Source organism: Streptopelia decaocto, assembly GCF_964273445.1.
Source record: "Streptopelia decaocto genome assembly, chromosome: 5".
Taxonomy (NCBI): domain Eukaryota; kingdom Metazoa; phylum Chordata; class Aves; order Columbiformes; family Columbidae; genus Streptopelia; species Streptopelia decaocto.
In genome coordinates, this window is record NC_138659.1 from 59,010,117 (window position 1) to 59,035,983 (window position 25,867).

General features: G+C 43.2%; 1 protein-coding gene across 1 annotated transcript in view; it reads left to right on the plus strand.

The window, feature by feature from the left end:
• CNNM2 (cyclin and CBS domain divalent metal cation transport mediator 2) overlaps positions 1–25,867 on the plus strand; it is a gene marked incomplete at its 5' end in the record, with an annotated part of 127,688 nt that overhangs the window by 89,047 nt on the left and 12,774 nt on the right. The window contains 5 exons of the mRNA XM_082052820.1: positions 7,807–7,950; positions 15,323–15,460; positions 17,577–17,746; positions 21,101–21,194; positions 23,659–23,724. Of these exons, the coding sequence (XP_081908946.1) occupies positions 7,807–7,950; positions 15,323–15,460; positions 17,577–17,746; positions 21,101–21,194; positions 23,659–23,724 (612 nt within the window). The remainder of the gene's footprint in view (positions 1–7,806; positions 7,951–15,322; positions 15,461–17,576; positions 17,747–21,100; positions 21,195–23,658; positions 23,725–25,867) is intronic.

The window sequence follows — 25,867 nt, forward strand, 5'->3', positions numbered from 1 at the left end:
TGCACTCCCTCTGCTGGCTGCACTTTTGCTGGCTGGTGTCTGCTCTTCATCCCTGAAGGAATGCTGAAATCAGTGGGGAGAATCTTAAACAAACAGAGAAGTAATAAAATTAGCATGATTCCTTTTTAGGGTGCTTGAACACTAAGAAAAAACCCCTTGTTGGCAATGCTGTGGAGGTGCAAGTCAGTAAGGAGATGCATTTCTTACACTTCTTTCCAAAAGGTCATTATTTGTCTTGTGAAGTGGAGGCACAGGGGAAATCACATCAGCGTAAGTCATACCTCAGTATCTTTTGAATGTCATGTGGAAGACTTGAACCCTGACCAAGAGTGACTTGAGTATTCTGTTTGCTTGCCTTGAATTTTATCTGAATTTTTTGCTTTGTGTTAGCCCAAATAGTGACAAGTCTCTCTCCAGATTCAATATTCTCTCTTCTCAGTGTTGTCACCTCTTCTCTCAGCTTTAGTTTGCTGTACTCCCTGAAGTGCTTCCTTGATTTGTTTTTTAAATTTCCAGCCTGTTTCTCATCTCAAGCCACCAGTGTCCTGATATCACAACCTTCCCTGATATCACAACCTTCCCTGATATCACAACCATCCTACCCAGGCTAGAGCCTCACAAGGGTGTAAAAAACCACTTAGTTTTTAGAAGGGTGTTTTCCATCTCTTCCACTTCTACTTCGGATCCAGCTGATCCTTCTCTAGGGCATTAGCTTCCAGTTTTGGGAAGCAGCTTGTGTTTGTCCATTTACCAGGCTGAAATCAGATGTTCTGGCCAACACTGAGAGCAGCCCAGCTAGTGGTGGACATTTTACATCCCCATGGACACTGGTTATTGTCAGTCCCAGCCATATCAAACCCAAATTCCCTACCAGATAAGGACTGCATGACTGGGAAGTGTTGGCACACTATCCATGGCAAGGAAATCATAACTAATGCTCACGGAGTTTCTGAAACTTTATCTCTCTGCTTTTCAGTTTCACTCTTGCTGCCTGCCTACACGTGGTAATAGTTTTTCCTAAATGTTCGCACTTCTCTTCATTCTCCCCTAAGATTTCCATTTTGATAGCAGAGCTCTGAGTTTGAATGACCTTTTTCCTTACTCTCAAGCTATTTCTGGTTCCCAGCTAATTTCTGTTACTCATGGACCTATGGTGACTTCTCAGCTTCTGACCCAAGTTTGTTGCCAGGTTCAGTTCAGTTGCATGGAAAGCTCTCGCTCTCTGCAGCTCTCACTCGTAGAAGCAGCAGCAAAGTCAATGAAGTTTGGCAGCGTGGTTCTCACCAGGGTCTGACCAGAGCGAATGGACGGGTCAGGCAGCAGCACTTGAGTTGGAGTGCGTACACCGAGTGATAGGCCGCTGGAGATGGAACGTGTTCACTCATCGCTTCTCTTCCATCTACCATGGGGCATTGGAGAATTATGGAGTCCTTTCAATGAGCGTCATCCAGTCAAGTTTTCAAAGTTGCAAATAACTGAGCTTCTGCCATTTCCCTTGGGAAAGTATTCCTTACAAATACAATTCACTGTCAGGAAGTCATTCTGAAACTCTCCCTAATTAATTGTTTTGTTTTGTTTGGGTTTTTTGGGGTTTTTTTGTGTCCTCCCACTAAAATGGGCTTTAACACAAAGGATCTATTTAAAGCACTACTTTTTTATTTTCCCGTGAAGGCTGTTGTGGTTTCTAGTTAATGTTTGTGCAAGACTGTAAGCTCTCTGGTTTAAAGGCGAAGAATCACCATATTCCCTGTGGTTATGCTGATACTTTCACTCTTTTCCTTGAGGGTCTGGATGAGTTTCATGTGGCTGCGTTAAATGAATGTTAGTTATTGGGTTCCCTTCCCAAATACACATCAAATATATATTAAAAAATTGTTTGTTTTGCTGCTAAAAAGAGCAGGATCTAAAAAGCCTAGTCTAAATCTAGATAATGCAGAAGTTTTGAGTTTCTCTTGAATCTGTGAACAGTGTTGTGTTGTGAACCCAAAGGCACACCAGTTAGTGTGGTGGGGAGAAAGCACCAGTCTGATTTCCTCATTGAAAATAATCAAGGTGCAAAAGCAAACAGCGTGAATACGAACTTCTGCTAATAGAAGAGAGATTTAATGTCCTTGAACTGTGCTGCAGAACAGAAATTTAGGAAAACACTTGTTACATAGGTATAATTGCTTGCAAGCCAGTGCTATTCTAGTGGGAGTTGTTTTTAATGGTTAAATTATACAATGCATTTTAAAATCGATTGTTTTGCATAATACATTGTTGAACCTCTGAATCTCACTGGCAGATGAAATTGTTTACCTTCATAGAAAACAGTCAAAACCAAAACAGTTGCATAAAAATAACCCAGGAGATTAGTTACCAAATTCAAGGGCAGCTAAACACCTCCTGGGATTTTTCTCCGTGTCATTGTAGGCACATTAAACAGGTTGTAGCTTAATGTTCCAGTGCACTCACCAACAGCAAATGGACTCAGATTACTGGTTTTAACAAAAATGGATTAGCCTGATTCTAATTTTACCACAAAATGACTTAACGGGAATCTTCTGCTTTATAAATGCTTACCATAAGTTTGATTTAGCACAGATTTTTTTTTTGTTAACAGAAGGAAGCTGAGGGCCTTTAGTGAGATCTGCTTCTTGCATGGGGAAAATAACACATGGAAAGGTTCTCAGTTACTGGATTCATAAACCTCCTGCTGCAGAAATAGAAGCATCTCTAGTTGCTTACTCATGATATAAGCTTATACACGTCACGTATAGGTTGTTGCTCACTGCTCAGAGTTATGTGTCTGCTCTTGGACTGCTCGCTTCCCAAGGTCATTCTTTTGCTCTGAAGCTGTGCCAGCACTATTATAGTTTTCTGCAGCATAGTCTGGCTAGTAGTGTCATTTCACTATTACTTTTGGTCACGTACAAGCCTGTATTGTGGCATTCCAGATCAGTAAAACTTGCCATCTTTACATATCATCCTTATGTACTGAAAAATTTGCTATTTTTTTAGGTGCCTAAGCAGAAATTCAGGAACTAAAAGTCCGAAATGAAGTTTGGGATGGGATTTCCATCAGGCCTCCCCCTTCAAAGTCTCTTAGAATCACAGGATAATTTATAAAGGGACTTCTGGAGGCCATCTGGTCCAGCCCCCTCTTCAGGGCAGTCTACCTTTGAAGTTGGCTCAGGTCACTGAGTTTTGAATACCTCCAAAGGTGGAGATTTCACAGCCCCTCTGGGCCCCTATTCCCACATTTGACCACCCTCATGGGGAACAAGTTTTCCTTATCTATGCAGTTGGTTTTCATTGCTGCAAGGGTGTGCCACTGGCTGGTGTAGCTTGTCTACCAGGACCTCAGGGTCCTGTTCTGCAGACCCAGTCATTCAGCCCCCAGTACAAATACACAGGACTGATTTTGTCCAGATTTGTGACTTTGTGTTTGCATTTATTGCATTTCATAATGTTCCTGTTAGCCCGTTTTTCCTCTCATGTGTCTGTGGGGAAGTGGCATGTGAGAGTGGGCTGGGTACAGATCTATCCATGCAGACAAGACCCTCTGTGCTGACTAGAGCAGATGTTGAACTTGATCGGATGTTTTCATCTCTAGTTTGAACTGCATGGCAATATTCTTGAGATCCTTACTCTACATGTATAAGTACCCCAGGATCAAAGGGTGAAATATTTTTTTCTTATTTCTTTTTTCAAGGAATGCTCAAGGTACTGTAAAAGAATCAGTATTTCAAGCATTTCTTCCAGTGCTGTTCTGCATGGTCAGTCAATCACATGGACTCTCTCAAGCTCATTCTAGGTTCACTGACTCACGCGGATTTCACTAAGCATCTTCATGCTTCTTAATTAGCTTAATAAATTAATCAGAAGTTGTGGTACAGAGCAAAATCCAAGCTGAGCAGCAAGAGTTTGAGCAATGGGATGAGACTGGATTTGCTTTTAACAAAACTCCTTGGTCCTTTAGTTGCCAATGAATGTAACTGAGCAATTAGCGTTTGTCACGACTCGTCTGAAGCTGTGTGCGTGTATAAGCTCCAGAGGCTCTGATTGATGTTATCCACTGTTGCTGTTGGTGCGGAAGCTGAGGCAGAAAGCAAGTGCCACCTGCCCGTGGCCACAGAGGAGCTGTGGGGCAGAGCTCTGCCCCCAGTTCTGTCCTGGTGCTGCTTATTGCACGTCCCTCAGGTCATTTCTGCCGCTGTCCTCAGATCTGGCCGTGCTGCAGAGCTGCCTGCTTCCTCAGTCTCACTGCATCAACATGACTGATTAAAGAAAGATTAATGCCATAGATGTAGTGTGGTTAGACACCGTGGCCAAAAAATCAGTGAAGTATTGAAATTATTTATATATTTTTCCATGTACGCTTGCTCTCTCTCAGTTCAATTCGTATTCTGGTCTCAAAGTCGTAGGAATAATATAGGCAGTCCAGGTTTCCTTACCTAGACATTTAATTTGTTCAACTCCTTGTTGAATATGTGTTGTATGTCCTTAGCAGTGGAAAACACTGTTGAAACTTCACTTTCTCAGCCGAATAAAACAACAATATGACAAATACCAGTGGCCTGATAAAGTCTTTGAATAAAGCTGTAGCCAATTTCTATTTAAAACACTCAGAGGAGTCATTACTTTACTCGCAGGCCTTTTTTAAAGCAGGGCACATGCTATGTTGTGCTCTTTTACGACGTGTAAAGAACTCTTTGCACTCCTCTGGCTTTTCCTTTAGCCTTTTCTGCCTTGATTACTTCCATACACGGAGGGTGTTTTGCAGTCACCTGCGCAGCGGTATGAGAGGACAGCCACGCCAGGAGTGCATCCTCATGCCACCTCTGTCAACAGTGCTGATGCACGTTCTGCTGTTTGGTGATTTCTGGCAAATTACTGGATCTGGGTCAAAATTAGCTTACAAAGGCCCAAGAAATGTAATTTTCAGCTCTGGTCTGCTGTGTCAAGTGACTGCATGAGTGTTGGAGCCAGTGCAGAGGAAGGAGACACTGGGAGCAGAAGGCAGCCTTTTAGGGGTAGCCCCATGAGATTACCTTAAATTCATCTGACCCCAGCGAAGTGGTGGGTTCGTGAAGGTCATGAAACTTGATAGTCAAGAGGGAACAAAGGTTCGTGTCAGCCTGCATGTGGATAATTTATCTTTTTTCAACAGATAAACTCTCTGCAACGTGTAGTTTTAATAATGAGGGTAGAGCTGAACATCGGTGTTACCCACCAAAAAGTCTTATGACATTTGAAACTAAGACAACTTTCAAGGGTCTTGATACTTTGGGTGATAAATAAAAAAAACCCTAAAAATCAGAGATCATGGCAGAGCCAGAAAAAAATGTTTCTAAAGCCTTCTTTTTCTTATAGAAAGTGCAAAATGTTGGATAGATGCCCGTAACTAATTCCTTGTCAGCTCACTTTGCATAAGAGATCAGTAGTGAGTACAGACTTTGGCCACTGGTCTCATGATCATGACTCTTGCTCAGATCAGAGTGCTGTGGCCACTGAAATGGGGAGACTGTAACGTATTTTAAATTCTTGATGAGGACCACACCCCAATGGAGAGGGCAGGTAACTGGTTTTGTGGCTGGAAGTCATGCACAGCTTCCCGTGGTGGTGCAGCCCCTCAGCTCCTTTCCCAGTTCCATAAATCTCTCCCGTTGCTTGTAGATGTGTCCAGGACTCTACTGTTAGAAGGACTGTCCTTTTCAAAATGTAGAATTTTATCACCTAGTTCAGCTTTATCTTACGCAGTGCAGAAGCAGAGGAGAGGGCTGTAATTTGGTGATTCTGACCAAAGCTGAAACAACGAGCTTGATAGCATTGTTTGTTTGTTTGTTTTTGAACTTTGCCTGCTTTTACAGATCTGAACACTCTTACTAATGTGTGTGAATGGTGATCCTTGGGAATTCGCATCTGAATAAGCACGTGCGAACGAGCTGCTCTGGTCTGCGATAGAAAGCTTCTTGTAGGAATTATGTCTTTTGACTTGAAAACAAATATACTAATATCTGAGCAGGCTCTGGGAAATAAATTACAATATTTTTATTTGCCCGTGTGACAGTTTTTTATGCCACAGTCGTCCTTGAGCGTCATCATATTTGAAGGATGTAATTGGAGTAATGTATTACAGAAGAACAGCAATGGTAATAGTACTTAGGTCTTTCATCTTTGTATTAAGTCACCTTTTTTTTTTTTCTTTTAATGCTGTTCATTGAGTGTTAAAAGGAGCTGGAAGTGTTACAAGGAATGCAAAGAAATAAAACCTGGCAGAGTGAAAGACTTTCAGTACAATATGAAAGTTGATCCTTTAAAATCACAAATCATCTTTCTCTTAATTCACTGTAGAATAAGGTCTCCTCAAGATAAGACTCAGCAGTGCTGTGGAGTTGGTATTTAAAGTATGTCCATCTGCATCTAAACGAGTAGCTCCAAGACAATCAGATTATGCAGTAGTTACTTTGGTGAGAATATCGCCTAAGTGGAATGGAAACTTCATTTTGAGTCTAATATTAGACCCTGCTTTGGAAAATTCCTTTTAAATGATCACAAGCTGGGAATAGCAAAAGAATTTAACTTTCGACAGACAGCATTCACCAAGAATTTGTTTTTAACTGCTTATGTTGGGTCCCTGGGAAAGCAGATGTGAAAAACTTACCAAAGTGAATTGACTTGACCTGATGCAATGTTTATATCAGTAGTTGATAAGTTTTCCTCCCTCGTCTAATTTGTTCAGGATATTTTCATTCTTTAAGCATGAATAAGTCTGGGTTGGAATAGTTTGAATGCTTGGTGGTCTAATAATCTGAATCTTAAAACATGCAAACATTATTGCCTATAAAGGGGTCTAAGCAAAGCTGAACTATTTTGGTTATCTTCCACGGATGGGGATAAGTATCGTTTCTGAGACTGGCAAAGAAGAACATGAGACGAGGTTGCTTACCTCCTCATAGTTCAGAAAACATTGATATCTGCTCTGTTCATGCTTCAAAATGCTACTTGTATTTGGTGAGCCCTTTGAATGCATCTTAATTTTTATGCGTCTTTACAAAGGACCGGCTTTCAATGGCAGGTAGGGAAACTGGCAACCAGGGATGTCAAAGCAGATTCAAAGTGTCATGATATTATTATTCCTGCAGCAAAACAGACTTTAGGAGTTATGGAATACATTGTGAATGATGCACAGCACAGGGATTTTTAGAGCCTCTGTTATCTCTCATTGTGGCTTTTCTCTCTGTTGATCAAACACTGTTACTTTGATTATTTTAATTAATTAATTCCTAAATAAGCCTCTCCTTCTGTATGGAGCATGTCTAAATATATTATTTTTGAGAGAGGGAGGGCAAAAAGAGAAACTCATGGATTGGGCTGACCTCGCCAGCTCTACCCTGTCCACATGCTTCTGTGGTTTGGCCATTGCTGCTGTTGTTTCCAAGCTTGAGGAGAGCATCCACGGGAGCTCGTTGCAAAGGAGGCCTCCAGCCTGGCCATCCTCTGCCAATGCGTGAGACACGAACTGGAACAACAAGATAATATAATAAATTCAAGGCCAGGGTGACAGTTTCGCTGGGAAAGACATTAGAAAGAGAACAGTGATCTCTTGAGCTGCCCTCCTTTGGTGCATTAGGTGGATTTATCTGACCCAGGAATGCATTTCTTGGACAGAAATCAGATTATGATTTTAAGCATCTGCCTCTTTTTTCATGAAACCTGGCACCAACCTTTTTGTCCTTTTACTTGTACCTGTGTGTCTATAATTCTGCTATAATTTCTGACCTTTCAGGAATATGTCTAAATTGCTGATCTGTCTCCTTGCAGGCAAGTCTCACCTGGCTATAGTACAAAGAGTAAACAATGAAGGAGAAGGAGATCCTTTTTATGAAGTCCTGGGAATTGTCACTTTAGAAGATGTGATTGAAGAGATCATCAAGTCTGAAATTCTGGATGAAACAGATCTATACAGTGAGTAGAAATATTTGCACTTTGTTTATAGACGAGAGGGTAGACTCCATTCAGCAGCGCTTGTGTTGCTAGTGGCTGTGTTGAGGGATGTAAGTTGCTGATTTAAAATCTCAGTGGTCAAAAGACCTGCAGATCCCTCAGATGGTCAAAGTAATTTTTGTTTTCAAAGCACAGGCACTTCACCTCTTCATGTTGTATTAACTCAGAAACAGGACAGCTTGCTTTATTTGACCCTTCCAACAAGAAGGTTTGCATCTGCAACAATCTGGTCTCTCCTGCTGGCTATTCTCCACCACAGTGGCCTGGTTAAACCTTTTTGTTACTGTGCTCACACCTTCCCACATTTTTCCCCAACCTCTCTGCCCCAAGGGCCTGTAGTCCATGTCCTACCGTACTTTAGCAAGAAGGCAGGCAAATGCCATGCCTCAGGAAGGGGAATAGAGTCCCTTTAGAGTCTCTGTCACTCATTCAGAAAGCCTGAGAATGGAAAGTCTTCTGCAGGGCTGAAATCCAGCATCTCCTAAATGACTCCTCTTTTTAGCACTCAGCACAGCTCCTTCCTTCCTTGTGTTAACATATGTTGAGGGAGATGATGCTGCAGGTCAGCTGTTACCTGGGACTATAGGGATCTGGACTCTTTCCCAGTTTAGAGTCTGTCTCATCTTTGGTCAGTTACCTCAAGTGTCTTTGCTTCTCTCACCATCTGCACAGTCTGGCCTGTGCATACTGGACTTCCTTTCTGTCATTATTCATCTGTCTTATCTGTACTTTGATCACTTGCTGGCAGATGCTGTTTTTTTACTATGTGTTCGCGTGTAGCACAATGACATCTCTAGATTCTATTGTGACAGAAATAATAGAAATAATAATTTTAAATTCCTTTAAAACTGTTCAGTTTTCCTTTGCTGTCTTTTTCTTCCTTCATGAAAGCGATCTGAATGTTTCTACAACATCGTTTTCAGGCCAACACAAGAATCTTCTATCCTCTCTCCAAGCCAAATGAGCACTTTACACTGTGGGATAGACATACTTCTATTTTTCCGAATAGATTGTTATTGTCTGAAGTACTTTCTGTAGCTGGTCAGTATTTTACCAGTATTTGTGTGCCTAAAGGTTCATGTAAATCACAGTTGTGTTTTACAGTATGATAAACAGTCTAATTACTATGCAAATCACAGAAGTCCAGTTAGTATCGATTTCTTTTCATACCTTCACAAATGAATTGTGGGCTAATCAGTTACAACATAATGCTTTCACAGGGTGAAGTCACACTTTCTTTTATATTGCAAAAAGATCCTATCTTTGTCACATCACCTTTGAGATATTTCCATGTTTCTACAAGTGAAAAGACATTGCATATGCTTTTCAATGTGTTTTTTTGTTTTGTTTTCCCCTTGTTTGTTAATGGAAACCATTTAGATCATGTTCTTCAGGACAAAAAAAAAAAAGCTTTGACCATTAATAGAGTGTTAGAGGGCAAGGGAATCAGAATTTAATTTTGCTACCTGAAGACTTCCTAGGTTAACAAAATGGAGCTGGTGAACATGAGTTCATTTGAAACTCTCCTTCCTGGGCAGGTTTTGCTCTTGAAAATTCCTGGTTCGGTATAGGAGGGAAACTTCACTTCTTTGGCTTCCTGGAGGACACAGGAATTTTTTTGGGGGTGGCTCCTGCTATGTACTGTTAAGATGAACTTTCTTTATGAAGCACAGGAGTTCATTGCACCGTTTAGATTGAAGGAAAAGGTAACAGTAAGGGGGAGACCAGAAATACAGAGAAGCTGAGAGGATCACAAAGATGCAGTAGGTTTTGCATTTGAGCAGACTGATGTGCTTCCAATTGGTGTAGTGATGGGAACATGCTTTGATTTTACTGAAGGTCCCTTACTGTTCACTATATGTTAAAGCAGCTCATTTTTCATGTTGATATCAGTGTCAGTGCTTGTAACCCCATCTAGAGTTCTCTGATCCTGTCTATTATAAGACTGAGCCACCTTGCCCAGCCCAGCCCAAGACAACTTGAAACCTTTGGCATGATTTGCTCTATGCTAGGTGGTAACTTAAAAGTAGACCTTATAAAAAATGTTGGCAGCATCGTTACGCCTATGTTCTGAAGTTTTAAAAATGTTTTGTTTTCTTTGATGGAAACTTGGAATATGATGAACTGGCTGACCTTGGTGTTGGAATCGTGCCTTTCTGGTGTTTCCATGACCATGGATTTGAACTGTGTTAGGATAGAAGCAACTGTAAATTTACAGTTTGTGCTGAAAGCTGCTCTCACTGCTGAAGCTCAGCAGCTGAATTTCTTGAGGGTTGCATGTCCAGTAAATGTGCAGTATTTCTTCAGATTGCTCTAGTCTGCTGTGTTTTATGGCTTGCAGAGGTGTGCAAGGAGAAGAAATGTGAGCAAGAAAAAATACTTAATATGTCTGACCTATCAACATCTGGATAGACTGAGTACTTCTGAGCATGAGACTCTGTATTGGAGAGGCTGATGAGGTGGAGAGAAGAGGTTTGTGTTGCGATACAGGATACATCTCAGCCAGTGTCACAATGAAGAGCTGTCAGTGTGTTTGGCTCTTAGTATTGGAAAGTTAGAGTCATGGAGTTGTTGAGGTTGGAAAAGACCTTGAAGATCATGAAGTCCAACCGTTACTCTAGCACTGCCAAGTCCACCACTAAACCGTGTCCCTGAGCACCACATCTACACGTCTTTTAAACACCCCCAGGAGTGGTGAGTCAATCACTTCCCTGGGCAGCCTCTTCCAGTGCCCAACACTTTCAGTGAAGAAATGTTTCCTAATATCCAATCTAAACCTCCCTTGGCGCAACTTGAGGCCATTTCTTTTTCTCCTATTGCTTTTTACCCAAGAGAAGAGACTGACAGCCACCTTGCCACAACCTCCTTTCAGGTAGTTGTATAGAGTGATAAGGTCTGCTCTCAGCCTCCTTTTCTCCAGGGTAAGCAGCCCCGTTTCTCTCAGCTGCTCCTCATAAGAGTTGTGCTTTAGACCCCTGACCAGCTTCATTGCCCTTCTTTGGACATGCTTGGTGCATTTTTTCATGGTTGATGCACTACCCAAATTTCTCCTGCACCCCCATGGTGGCAGAGCATTTATCAACCTTCTGAGAGGCCCAAGAGAGAAAGCTGTATGTTCTGGGTTGGCTTCATGCTGCAGAGTCTGCTTGAGGAACACGGAGTTCACCGTTTTGACTGGTGGCCTGTCTTATTTTGCTCTTTCTAATTGAAGATGAGTTTAATCATCCTTTTGATGCAACTGGAATGCTGCTGTTTTGCACTCATACCAATTCAGAGAGAGTTAGCCCCACGTGAAATCTGGGATTCTTCTACAAATGAAATACTTTAACACACCCTTGTGCACGTCCTGCATGTTGTGGATAAATAGCCTGGTTCTAACACCAGCTTACATTGCAATTTTACGTCCTCACCCGTGTGCTGTTCAGCAGTCCATGCAGGGGCATTCAGTGCTGGGCACATGAGTTGCTACAGAGCTGCACTGGTGCCGCTGCAGTAGGTTTCACCTAATAATTTTTCTTTTTAGCCTTGGCAAGTAAGTTCCCTAAGGGGAAGACCACATCATACCCTAACATTCCTATTTCCAAGCAGCTGTCAAAATATGTATGTTAAATATATGTGCTAATAAACTCTGTATCACTTCTCTCATTTAAGCCATGGAGCTATGGGAATAAAAATTGTTTGCCCTAATGAGTATTTCTGCTGTCATCAGTGAAAGGACAGCAACCTAGAACAGGTTGTGCAACACCGATTTGTCTGGCAAGACCTATGGATATTGGCATGGTGTGTGTCAGGCTCCTGTGCCAGGAGGGCAGAGCTTTGCGTAGCTGGAATCTAATCTTTAGATACACCAGGGTGGTTGCCACCCATTAAAATGTGCTGCTTTTAACTTGTTGGCCATTTGGATTGTGGACTTGCTAACCTTCTGTTGTGGTAGGCTACAGGAGCTGCATCTTTACATGAAGCTATTTTAGGCTGTTTTAGAGCTTCAGGTTTAGTCCTGCTGACTTTCTGTCAGTTGCCAAAACGTGTGATAAACAGGACAACCTTGTTTTCCCAGCTAGAGACAAAAAGAACTGGCAAAACTAGCTTAGTTGATTCTTAAACCTTTCTTTTAAAATGAAGAAAACTCACAGGCTTAAAAAGAGCTGTGCAGTGTGTGGGGCATAGACTGTCAGCCTGGGTGTGTGCATCACTTGGGGAAAGAGAGAAAAGGGGTGTGGGGTATGTGATGAGTGGGACTCTGGCATCCACCTCTGACTGCCTTAAGCTGGGCATCCCCGTACTGAGTATGGGTACAGGGTCAGTGAGTCTGGTCCTCTGGGAGCTGTACTTTCTTTTTGCTGGAGTATCTGATGGATGCACATCTCAAGCAGTTGCTTGTCTCTCTGCTTGTACAGTTCTTGTGTGCCAGACAGAACCATACTTCCATTTGATGAAATGTTTTTGTCCTCATTCTCTTGTGGAGCTCACTGCAGATATCTGCTCCATCCTGCAGACAAAAGGACAAAAAGGAGCACAGGAAGAGAACAGAACGCTGCCCGGAAGGTTGTGTACATGCATTTGCAGTGCCCCTCAGCTGTCTCTAGTCCAAGCTGGCTCCTTCAAGGAAATTCATGCAATCATTTTCGGTGTTCTGGAATTTCAGGAATATTACAACAGAGATCACAACCTTACTTATATTTGGACCCATCCTCTTCTTGAGTTCTCTCCCTCAGCCCAGGAGCTCATGGTCAGCCTTGCTGCCTTTGATTTGAAGGAAAAGTCTTAATATTCCCAGAACCTACTGAAGACAGTTGCAATATTTGTTGATATCTCACCAAAAGTTATACTCATGCATCACATTGTTTATGTTGCGGTACCAAACAACGTCACAGCACTTTGTGAGCAGATGTCACCTCAGTGTGCCAAGGTAACTTCAGTGCCCAGGTCTCCATCTCACTTACTGTAGAAAGGACAGACAGGAAATAGCTGGTCCAGATTCAGTTACTTCTGTCACCATCCAGTCCTTGGTTCCTGTGTCTTATAAGAAGCTCAGAAGTTGTTTTGATAGTGAAGAACAATGAAAACCATCCATTACAAATATAAGGCAAGATAATGGCCTTAAGCCATATGGCTCTGCTCTCACTGTATAAGATTATAATCAATAGCAGGAGAAATCCTGAGATGCTTTACTGCCCTGCTGAAGAGACATTTTCCTGTCCCAGGCCCAAAACTCATACTTGTGGTGACATTTGTCTCTCTGAAGAGAGCAATGATGGAGCTCCTTGTGAGAACGCATCTCAGTGACAGTGTTCTAAAAAATAGCATTCTCTGAGCTTTTCAGTGAAAGCACTGTTTTTATTCTTCTTGCTGCTTAGAAGAGTTAGGACCTAGTGAGATCTTCTGGCAGACTTTTCTCCTGTTCACCTTTCCTGTTCTCCTGTTTGGTATCCATCTTTCTTTTAACTGCAAGTACCGATAAGGTCTGTCTCAGAGTATATTCCTAAAGCAGTGATTGGTTTTAGTCTGTAACTGCTCCCTTCAGTGATTTCTATTTGTGTAGTCCCTGATGTAGCTGAGGTCTTGGGTAAAGTACTAGTAGGGTAAGAGGCTTCTGGTTTCAAAGAAGAAAAAAGGCATGGGTCATCATTGTTCTTCTCCATGTGCTTGGAAACAAATATCTCAATTTTTCTGATTGGCACTGCTCCCAGAATGAGCTTTAGATATCTAGAGTGGGTACCGTACTATCAGTACAATGTTGCTGCTCTGTCTGTGATGGTCCTATAGTGGAGGCTTGTCCAAGAGAAGTTGAGAATCTAAATGTATTCATAACTAAAAGGCTAGGTTAGGTGACTTGGGAAAATCTTTCTAGAAATCTGTTACCAGTATTGTGCATTTCCAAGCTGCCAACTCAGCTACTCTGAGCCTTATGTAGTCTGTCACATATATCAGGACATGTACAGGACTCCAGTTCTCAGTGGCTTGTTTGCTATGATACATCACTTAAATAATCTTCGCATACATAACCCAAAATCTGGCAACCACTTACCTGGAGTATACATGATGTTTCACAGCCTTAATTTCACCTCTTCACACTCTTTTGTGTGTTTGCCTGATTTCTCTGCAGTAAGTGAATGCACCTGTCTGTGGTCCCCCAAAGTCCGGTCATTTTAAACAAATGACTAGGGGTGTGACAGACTAGTAGCTATTGTGTTTTCCTTATCTTTCCTCACTAAGGCTCTAGAACCTGAGCCATCCCTCAGGTCTCAGGGACTCACAGTAATTGCCTTAAGACTTGGGTTTTCTGCAATATACAGTGGAGCTCAGAGCTGCCTGACAGCATTCTACTGCTTATAGCCAACGCCACCTTATACACTGTGTCAGGAGTAGAGCAAGACCCTGCCATCTGAGTGGAGGCCTCTTCTCCCTGGAATTGATGCATACCATACCCCAACATGCCTAAACCCTCTGCTTGCCTGTTTCCTAGACATTTGGGCAGATAAACTCAGCAGGGGGATGATGACAGCTGAGTTGTTTGTGTCTCTACAACTCCATCTTTCATGTTGTCTTTCACAAATAGGGACTCCCCACCACAGAGCCTGGTTTAAGACACAGATGAACCAAGTGGCAAGTATTTAGCTGAATAAAGGACAGGACTCCAAAATCACTAGCAGGTGAATTCCCATATTGTAACTTGTGAAGCTGCTCTGTACTTCATTCTAGCTTCAGTGCCTGTAAATTGACGAGGACAAAAGAAACTCTATTCTTTACACATTGGGAATTACCTGGACTAAAGGTGTGCAGATTTTGCCAAAGCTGTGAAGGGTCAGTGGAGCCATGGTTCAGCATAAGAAATAAGCCATTGTGTATTTAGTCTATGTACTTGATGGGAATTTTATAAGGAATATATATGGAAAAAGTAGCTGTCACAGAGATTGTTTTAGAGCAACACCTTTTGATTGTTAGTAGCACTGAGCAGGACTCCTCTTCCCTGCCTAGAAATGCACATGCATCTTTTGTGTAATATGCAGAGCTGCTCTGCAATTAGGTGTTTGCAAACGGAGGCTTTTCCCCCATTGAAGTGACAGAGAAGGGACAGAGACCGTGGGCTCCTGGCTCTGCAGGACAGGGGCTCATGGTGGGATGAGCCCTCACCACAGTTCCCTGTTTGTTTCTGGTTTGTGTTGGGTGCCAACGAGCAGGGTCTTGCATGCACTACAGGGGGGTCTGTCTGCACCCTGTGTCTGGGTGTCCATCCCGACTGACTCCATCCAGCGCGGTTTGTGTTGGACCTCTCCTGTGTTTCTAACAGAAATCGCTTCCTTCCTTTCTTCTCCCACCCTCCCTTCCCCAGCTGATAACAAGACGAAAAAGAAAGTAGCTCATCGGGACAGGAAGCAGGACTTCTCTGCCTTCAAGCAGACAGACAGCGAGATGAAGGTTAAAATATCACCGCAGCTCCTCCTGGCAATGCATCGGTTCCTCGCAACAGGCAAGTGCGGGTTATCTTGTTTTGCAATCGTGCCAGAGCCTCGGAGGCAGTTTGTCAGCAAAGGCCGGTGAGGTGGGTGGGACAGTGCAGGCGGGAAGGGAGGCTGGATTGTGGGGTGACAAATAATGCCACTGTTGTGTTTTTCTTTTTAAATTCTCTCCTCTCCTGTGTTCAGTGTCGGCATGAACCCTCTGAGACATTTACCAGGGGTGGACCAGTAACTTTAAATTGGTCTGAAAGGTAAGGATGAATGCCAAGTGCCGCACTGCATGTCTAGAGTCCGTCAGATTAACGACTAGCAAGTACACCCCGTTAGGAAGAGCTCAGGGAACAAACCAAAGAGGACTCAATACCATTGGCCAGCTGACTGTAATTGCACTCTGGCGCCTTCTCCAGAAAGAGATGCTGGACGTTTTGCAGGAATGTCTCAACCTGTTCCGTGAGACTTTTTGACTCCAAATGAAAAACTCTCCTGACACATTTAATACAGACTGCGCAGGCGGTTGAACTGTGCTTTTTAAAATGGATTTCTGGCTGGCTTGTGTGACCTCCGTTGATGACTTCAGGTTTCAGAGGACAGTTGTCTCCATCCCAGAACAGCTTGATGTTTTAGCCCTTGGGTGGGCAGTCTGGCAGAGGCCAGGGCCTTGAATGGTTTCTTGCAGCTGACACTACATTTCATCGTAAAGTTGGTCCCTTCACTTCAGAGATGAGACCTGTTAACAGGAGAGCTTGTGGAAAACATACCTTCCTATTGCTCATGCTGTCTCTCTTTGACATTAAAGACTTCTCACACACAGGCGTTTCAGACGGGCGTCTTTCACTGCCATGTTCAACATGTATTCATGGGTTGAAAATGATAACGTTGTTTTGTCTCAAGTTTGCCAGCTCAAGTTGGAAATTAGCACTTCCCTTCCTCTAAGATGCAGTAACTGCCTGCCTAGATGCTCCTAGTCTGCCTTCCTGCTTTATTTTGCCTCTGTGACTTAAAAGAAACATGTACGTGACTGGTTATCGCATCTCAGCTGAATGGCAGTAATTCCTTAGAAGGCTTGGACTCCTACAGCTCATGTGCACTTGAGTGTGTCCTTGGTGAAAGGAAGCAGTTCAACAGGAAGATGCGGATTTAACAGCAAGCAAGGCGTTGCTCGTGTAGTGGTACAAGACTTGATGGAATTCCCTAAACATCTGCTCAACAGACGTAGTCTTACAGTGCTACTTCTCTACTTGTTTTGTGGATGGAAGGACTGTGTAGCATAAATCCAGGTCTGGCTGTGAAGCCACTGCTAAATGAGATGAAAGCTACAGTTTTGGTTTCTCTGTTCTAAATTGAGAATAGAATCTTTAGCAGATGCAAGGTCACGGGTCATTAACAGTCCTGTTCTGAAATGAGGCGTTAGGAAAGCTTATCAATTTGCATGTGTAAATCTCAACATTCCTGGCCTAACTCTCCCACACAAGGATGAGCTTTTCCACTTCAAACGCTCCTGTTGGGAACACTGAAGAGCAAGTGGGTAGGGGATGTGTTCTGTGTCAGGCGTTAATCCCACATGGTTTGAACTGACCTGCACTGCCTCTCACTTTGAGTAACTCTTCCCATATGAACCATGGCAGCCCCAGTTGTGTCACTGATTTATGTAGAACATCTATCTAGAACAACTTTCTAGGCCTTGAACAGTGTTTTGTTTGGGTTTTTTAAGTGCAATAAATGCAGTAACCCTTTGAGGAAGGAAGAAAAATATTCAAAGGTTCTCTGTGCCCCAATTGTAAAACTTCACCATTTACAACTCTCCAATGAGCCTGTACAAAGAACCGTGACTCTGAACTCTCAAGTGGCCAAGGCTGCCTTTCTTTTTCTTTTCCCTTTCAGATGAAGACATGGTTTTTGGTTGTATTGAAAGATACTTCAGTAATGAAAGTTGGGGCGTTCCTGTTTTGTTTTTGTTTGTTTTCCCCCCTTACAAATCTAACAATCTCAAAAGACAGGAAGCCTGCAATACCATAATGGATCTCTCTGCATCTGTGTGTCTTTTATAGGCAAATGCTTATTAACGAGTATTGCTAACTTCTTGCCAGGCATATGAAGTGTAATGCCAAGTTGTGTCTTGTGTTATAGAAGTAGAAGCCTTTGGTCCATCCCAGATGTCAGAGAAGATCCTTCTCAGGCTGCTAAAACATCCCAACGTCATCCAGGAGCTGAAGTACGATGAGAAGAACAAGAAAGCCCCAGAACACTACCTCTACCAGCGAAACAAGCCCGTCGACTACTTTGTTCTCATTTTACAGGTCAGACATGTGATTATGTAGATGTGTGCAAAATCATGCATCTCCTGACAAATCCCTCTCTATACCTCTTCTAGTTGTTGAAGTTTGTCTTCTTTCAAACATGGGAATGGAGCTATGGTTCCTGGGAACTGCTCCTGCCTCTTCTATGATCTTGCCAACCTTGAAGAGCTCACTCAGCTGCTTTCAGCCTCAGTTAAACCACCTGTGAAGGGTAGACAGCAATTCCCACTTCCAGTCATCTGTTGGAAGTTGCTGATGCTTTAGGTGTCACTAGGATAGGCAAAGCAAAGGAATCCCTGCATTCAGCTGGCATTGTTTGGAAAACAGGGCTGCAAAAAATGCCATGGCATAGGAGCTTGGCCAGAATGCTGTCCTAATGCATTTTTTTCCCCTTTGTAAAAGGAAGCACGGGGAGTTCGACAGTTTAGAGAAATGACATTTTTCCGTGCAGTTTTGAGGTCTGTACCTTTGGTGTTGAGAAGCGCAGGTTTCGGTGGGGACATGGCACCACCTGCTGAACGGCTGCCACCTCCTGCCACAGGCCCTGCGGTTCATGGGTGCCCTGCCATCCAAGCACTCACCCTACCCCGAGGCTGCTGCATTTGGGGGGGTTTTAGGTTGCTCCCTTAGGTGGTGTGGAGGGACGGTTTTCTGCTTGTTCTGTACAGGATTGCTTCCAGTGCTGCTGTCTCCCAGGTCTTGTCACTTGACAGGAACGCTTGAGTGGCTATGTAAAGCTGTATACAGAAACTTCGCTTCCATCTAGCACCATTTGAGCAGGAGCAGCCCTTTGAGATTTTGCTGGAAACGCGCTCGTGTTTCTATCCTGGATAACTGTAATCAGTTTTGGCTATAAAAACACAAGCATCATAGCTAAAGTAGAAATACAGGGCTTGAAATCTTCCTTAACGTGACCTTAAAAAGAAAGGGGGGGTGGGAAAGGGTTTTAAACAATGTCAGTGATAAACAATGAAGAAAGCACTGGAATATGGTATTGTGGATTCATCATACTTCTCTTTTAAAAAGGGATTAATTTTTTAAAGTGTTTGAGGAGCCACTGGTAGCTCTTTGCTCTTTCTTATTTGCTGAATTGTTGCAATCTGAAATATTCCAGAGGCAAGATAACGTTCCTGAATGAGGTAATGCTGAAAAGATATAAATGGAGGACATGTACGATGCAAAAGAACAATCAGTTCTTTCTGAGCTATTCTTCAATCAATAAATATTTAGCAACAACAATATGCTGGCTCCATAATGCATTTGGAAAAGTGAGTCTTGCAGTGCATACTATAAAAATGGTAAAAAGGTTCGTTCTGCAAGGATCAAGAGAGTATAAATATTCTGCTTTTGTTACTTAAATGGTCTTGGACTTATTCTTGGTCTCCTGATGTAAGAGAATACTTTCACAGTAAAAGCATGCCAGAACACAAGTAAATATCTATTCTATGCATGAAATTTACCACTTTAATCTCTGTAGAGTTACTGTTTTGGCGGGAATGTCACCCGTTTGCATCAGCTTTTCTCTTAGCTAATGGGAAGTTATCTGTAGTAGTCTGAGGTTTGTTTTTATCATTGTGGTTTTTTTAAAGTTCCTGTTAGAACATTAAACAGTAGAAAAGCAGAAACGATACGTGCATGCTTTTAAACAGGGCAGAGCACATCCAGTAGAATGCATGGGGAATTCTTACCAGCTTTGCAGCTGCTGTGACTGTGCCAAGCGTGCCTGGTCTTCATGTGGCCACCGCTGGGAAGCCAGGAGGGGCTGCGGGTGCTGATGGAGCAACAGGCTTGGCACTGAAATTCAACTCCTGCTAGTTACCAGTTTGTAGCTTTTTAGATACTAACTCTAGGCTGACTGTATGTGAAGATCAAAGCCCACTTGTGTATGTATTTTGGAGACCTAGTCTTGGCTGGTGAATAACTACCAGCAGTAAGTAGGTTGAGAGCTGTGTTTATAGCCAGTCTTTGTCTGGGTGATGAAATTGTACCTCTTGGAAGGCTTATAATGAACAAATAAGCTACTTATTTCTGTTGTGGAGTGAAATTGGTTTTAAAAGGGATTATATGAAGTTGTTGCTTGTGATAGCAGGAAAGTGGATTTGTGAGCTAGGCACTCTCTTCCTGCTAGGTAGATTTTTGTGGTTTTTCTCATCTGGGACAGTTAGGCAAAGTGGCTTTGTATCAGGTCTCATGCAGGCTGAGTTCATTTTCATGTCTTTCTGCCTCAGTACGGTACTATAAAGTTAAAGGCATGATTATTTATTTTAAATGGTACTTAATGAAATAAACACACAGGAACTCATTTTGACCCAATTTGGTCCAGTTGATATTCAGTTTACCTAGTACACATGGGATAGACAGTCTCGCTGCCCTTTCCAGCCTAGCCAGAGGGAAAGCATTGCACGGAATTACGTTGTTTGCCTGAAATCCAAACATTTGTGTTGTTCAGCCACGAAGCTGCGTGAGATTTCTGTCTGCAGCGGTGTACTGTAGCTTTCAGTGCAGCACCAGTAGGGGCGGATGGATGTGAAAAACAGGCCCCATTAAGAAGCCAATTATTTTTGGCTACTCATATACCAAAGTAACTGGGATGTTGATATGGTGGGTTCTGCTCCAGAGTCCCTTGTAGAATGTGATATTAAACATTTGGCTCATCCCATATCAGAAACAAGTACGCTTGTGTGATAGTGTGGTTTTGTGTAGCTTGGGAAGCCCTGAGGGTCCTTCTAGGTAAAACCCTGCGAAAGAGAAAGATCTTAAGTTAAGGGTACTGACGTATGTAAAAAAAGTGCTAGAAACCAAGAAAACCAAAGAAGCTCCAAGACTGATCCTTCAGGAATAAGGGCTTTGTTTCTGTAGGAATCTCATAGTTGAAAGCAGCCAGCCTCCTCATGTTTTGTCTTCCTTCTCCTTTTCCTGTGGTTGTGTTAGAAGGGACTTTTTGTGAATGTGAGCTGTGGCCCAAAATGTCGGGGCGTCTCAAGACCCCAGGTGACTGTGCTACATATAAACTTGTTGTGTTTCCGGGGGAGTATTTTTTCCCTCTGCATTGAGGGAAAGCAGCCTGGCAACACCTGAAGCGGGGCAGCAGTACCACCACAAAACACCACTGTGATCCCGTTCCTCTACAGGGTCTTAGCTGGCCATAGGGCACCAAAGACTGTGATAGATCAGGGAACAGGAGAGTATTGCCCTCCAGGGTCTGTCCCTGTTTAAGCACCGTTACAAACTGCAGGGACCATGACACTGCATAGGAACGTCAGGCAAAACCAGCTTTCAGGGCTCACATCTGGTCTTGTGACTCAAGACCTACGGTCCCTTTTAATTGCAGCTCTCTCTCCTTTTCCTTAACAGGGGAAAGTGGAAGTGGAGGCTGGGAAAGAGGGGATGAAGTTTGAAGCTGGTGCTTTTTCCTACTATGGGGTGATGGCCCTCACAGCATCACCAGGTATGTCCTCTTACCTTCTGCTTCTGGAATGCGCTCCTGCACAAGCCTGGGAGTGTGGCAGGAGGCGGCTGCACAGGGTGTTCCCCCTGCCGTGTCTGTGGGCTGAGGTAACCGATAGCTCTTTGCCAGCGAAGCCGCCTGCCTGGCACAGTGTCCTGGCAGGGACCGGGCCGGTGGCAGCGCTGGCTCTGAGACCCGGTGGCTGGCAGGGGTTTGCCGGCTCCCGGAGGATGCGAGTGTTGGCCTTAGCGAGTGATGTGTTTGCGGGAGGACAGCTGTGTGGTTTTCTCAGGGTAGCATAACGGGGACTGAATTAACGGGAATAAATAATTAGTGGCAGAGGGACATCTAGTGGTGCACTTACAAACGCCTGACTAGTTTGGGGATGGTTCACTTTACCACTCTTGTTTCTAAAGCCGTCATGAGGAAAGGGAGAGCAGTGGTGCAAGAAAAGAGATTGCTCCCGTCAGCTTGTGTGGAAACATAACTGAGAAAATCAGAAGTGGGGAGAGCTGGGGCCTGAGGACGAGGTGTGAGCCCATTCCCACCACGCTGTGAGCCAGTTCCCGGAGCACAAGCAGCACAAACCACAACCACACAGGCGCAGGCTGGGGGATTGTTTTATAATCTGCCAAGAGCAGGCTCCAGTGCTGTGTTTCAGCATTCAGTGATGTATTTTGGTGCCAGCAGTGTCACCGCTAAGATTTCAACTGGGAATCCACAGCCCTGCTGGGGAGAGCTGTGGCACTGGTGCTGGCGTTGGCCGACTGCTGGCACAAAGCTGCTTGCTCGGCTGCAGGGAGAGACATTTCTCGTACTGAAATCAGGTCCTCCTGTTGCAGCAGGGTTCGTGTTCCATTTGAGAGGCAGCTTGTTTTAGTTGCACACTTGTGAGCACTCCCTTTACATGTGTGTACCTACGAGTATGTACATTAGTGAATGGCATTGGAATGAAAATTATTTTGTAAGTTTTGAGTATAGCCTCATTAAACTCTACAGACAGCAGCAGTTCTCTTGGACACGTGAGCTCCCTGCTAAAGGCAAGACTAATTCTTCCTTAATTAGGTGCACTTAAATTTGATCAGTCTAGCTTAAAACTTCTGAGTCTTGAGAGATTTGGAAGTGTGCAGAGCACTGGGTGGATTTTATCTGAGCGGTAGCAGCATTGTTCACGACAAATCCTGACACATGTGTGTCTGCAACCACATCATACCCTCAGCTTCACAGCTCAGCTTTTGCAGTATGGGCCAGGCACAGAGCTGGGTTAGGCATGGTCACTTCTCTCCTGCCAGACCTACGCTTGGAAATCATCACACTTGTGGCATCTCTGTTTTGCCAGCATTATTCACTTTGGATGTTTTCATGTGTTTTTTTATTCGTGTTGCTGACTGTCCCCACAAACATGCCAGCTGCCTCAAGTCCTGTGAGGTCAAATGTTCTCCTCTTCGCATGCCCTGAAATCCATCTTGGATTTTGTCATGTCAAACTTAAGGATATGCACCATTTAAAATTAATCTGGGCCAACCTTGTGTTCATTTACCTTCAGCTGGTTGGCTTTTTACCAGTAGCAAACCCCTTATTTTGCTGGCATTCCCTTCAGGTTTTAGAGAATTTGTTTTATGATGTCTTGCAGCATCCTGAGATTTCCATTAGGATGAGCTCATAAAACAAATTCCTGTTGCTTTGTGTAGCCAGGAAAGTGAGAGTACAAGTTGTTGCAGAACAAGAGAAAACTGCTCTTTCCTGTCTTCTCATTAGACTCCATGTGCCTGCCCTCCCCACCTGGAATGTGAAGTCAGTAAACAAACAAACCAAAACAACAACAAAACAAACAAACAAAACAAAACCAAGCAAAAATCCCCAAACCAAAACAAAAACCTAAACCAAACAATGACAACAAAGAGGGAAGCTTTTTCTTTAACTACAGCTGGGGAGGGATTTGCAGTAAGGATGAGCAATATGTTGCCCATCCTGACAGGGATGAGCTTGGAAAATCACAACCTCGCTTGACATTTTACTGAAAACTTGAAGAACTATGAAGTATCCTTTGGTTTTATTTCTGTTTTTGTTTGACCCCCATAAGGAACAGAGCCCACGAAAGCGCTCTGGCTTGATCTAGCTCTTTGCTTTCCAGGCTGGAGTAGGCACCCCTGCTCCTTTTGAACTATTTTAAAACTGAGCGTACCTTGCTGGGCAGTTCTGTCTTGGATGATCATTCAAATTAGCATGTGAAAATTGTTCACTTCACTGTAATTCCTTAGGCTTGTTTTTTGGTTTATTCCTAAAATTGTTTAATTGTCTTTTTTTTTTTTTTTCCTTTTGTTTTAACCCTTTACTTTTCCACAGTTGATTTGCACTTTTGGTTTTAGTTCTTCAGTGTGTGAACTGGCTCCTTCCCCTGTCAAGTGTGGATAGCTGCCGCCCTTCTGGTTGTGATCTCATCCTTTTTCTCTCCCTCTTCCAGTTCCCTTGTCCCTGTCTCGTACCTTTGTTGTCAGCAGAACAGAGTTGTTAGCAGCAGGTTCTCCAGGTAAATCCGCATGTTTCTATTTTCACCATTCTTGTGACTGCCCTGATGCCATAAAAAGTCAGCTGCAGTCTGTATTTATCTGACCCCTTTGCTCGTTAGGAGAAGTCCAGCACAGAGTTATGCCTCGCAGGTAGGTATCCCGAGCTTTCGTTTATGGTAACTGGCAGCAACACGACAGAGTCATCAAAGCAGAAAGAGCTAAAAACACGTTGAAGAAAATGTATTTGATAATGTGTGCTTGTTCTTGTTTCTCATATGTACGCTGGTGGAAAATTAGGAAGGGAGATTTTTTAAAAGAAGGTATTCTTCCCCAAACTGAGGCTTAAAAAATTCAGAAGAAAATGCATTTGGCAAAGGAGAATGTCTGCTGCTAAACTGCCATAAAAGGAAAACTTCTTTAATGAAAGACTTCCTATATTCTCATACGGTTAAATTCTATGGTTTGTATACAGTCTGACCATTTCAATTCCTCAAAAGCTTTGAGCTTTCTCTCAGTAACGTTAATGCCAGGGACCAGCACGGTGATTTACTGAGTGGACGGATTTGCAATGGAATGTGCAAGAAGGTTGTGGGACCTCCTGTGGGGTTTTCTGGTTCCCATTTTGGTTAAGACCTTTCCTTGCTGAATAATGAAGTTGACTGACACAGAAATCCCTTTGGAGAGCTGAGACCAAGGAGGGAACAAACTGGGCCAAAAAGAGCTCTGAGATGTGGCCGAGTGGTTGGAAATTGGGAAGGGTCGGGAACTGAGCTTTGCAGACAGGGCACGCACAGAGTAGTTGAGAAAAATGGAACCCCATCAAGGGAGGCTGGAGGAAGGGGAGAATCCTAAAATAGTTTGGGCCACAGTGGACATATTTCTTCCTTTTGAAATCTCTTTCAGATGACATGTGCCTTTCCCTAGACCTAAAAGCAAACAAGATAATGATATGCATATTTAAGTGAAATGTCTCCTAAACATTAGTACATATCATGCATTTCATAAACTTTCACCATCTGCTTCCTCTATTTTCCCTCTTCTTTTTTTCGCTTTTGACAATGCGTTTCACCATCAATCCTTAAATTAGTCTCATGCACATTCCAAACAAACTACAGGTTGTTGCCCTGCAGGGGAGTTTTTTTCCTTCCCTGTTAAAGTTTCCTACGGCTGAACTTCAAAGAAGGGGGAGAAATTTAATCTTTCTTTAATTAAAGTACCTGATGGCTTTCTTTTAAGCTCGGGGGCTTTGATTGTCTTTTTTACCTTGGTTCTTTTGTTTTGCCAGGTCGTCTTGTATTTTTTTTTCCTTGCTACGAATAAGTATACGCTTTGCACATGCAAGTTGTTTCCAATAGAAATGCCAAGCATATTTTCCTAGCTTTTTCCCCAACTGAAAAAAAAAAAAAGAAAAAAAGAAAAAAAAATCAATAGTGAAAATAATAATGGGAAGAATCTCCTTTGACAGGAACTGATATGGTAAGCCTGGTCACTATGACAGTGTGGTACCAGTTTTGATGAAACCTGGACTTTCTACTGGGTCCTCCTAAAAAGGATTCTGTAGTTTAACCCCAAATTCATAATATAGTTGTACTGATGTCTGTCTTGTGGTTTGTGCTCTTCATCCTTTACGTAGGAAGGTGAGGAGTATGGAAAAACCTGGGTAGAAAAGATCTGTCCAGATGTGGGCTGGCCTGCTGGAGGGGGCCGGACGCTGCCACCAGCACAGACCTGCCTGGTGTTCCTCTGTCATCTGCCCTTTCTCTGTCTTTCCTTCTTCATTAGCTTCTCTTCTCCCTCCCTGACTTGTACGTGGGCCAGAAGTGATGTACTTTCCCTCAGATTTTTAATAATCATACTTCTTTGTTCTGCCCCTTTGTCTCACCAGTCCTTTAGATATAGATATATATAGATATGTACATATAGATATGATTTCACAGCATCACAGAATGTTTTGTCGTGTTGCTCTCTGTCCTTCCTTGGTTTTTATTAGTAATATGCTGTTCTCCAGTGGCGATTACAGCATCAAGCCCTGTGCGCAGATGGAGGTTTGGCTGCTGGCAGCGGTTGTTGCGGCCTGCTGTGGCCTTCCAGACGGCAGGTTGCTGTGGAGGAAAACCTTGCAGGGCTGCGAGCGCTTCCCTCTAAGCCTGTAGCCGATGTTGC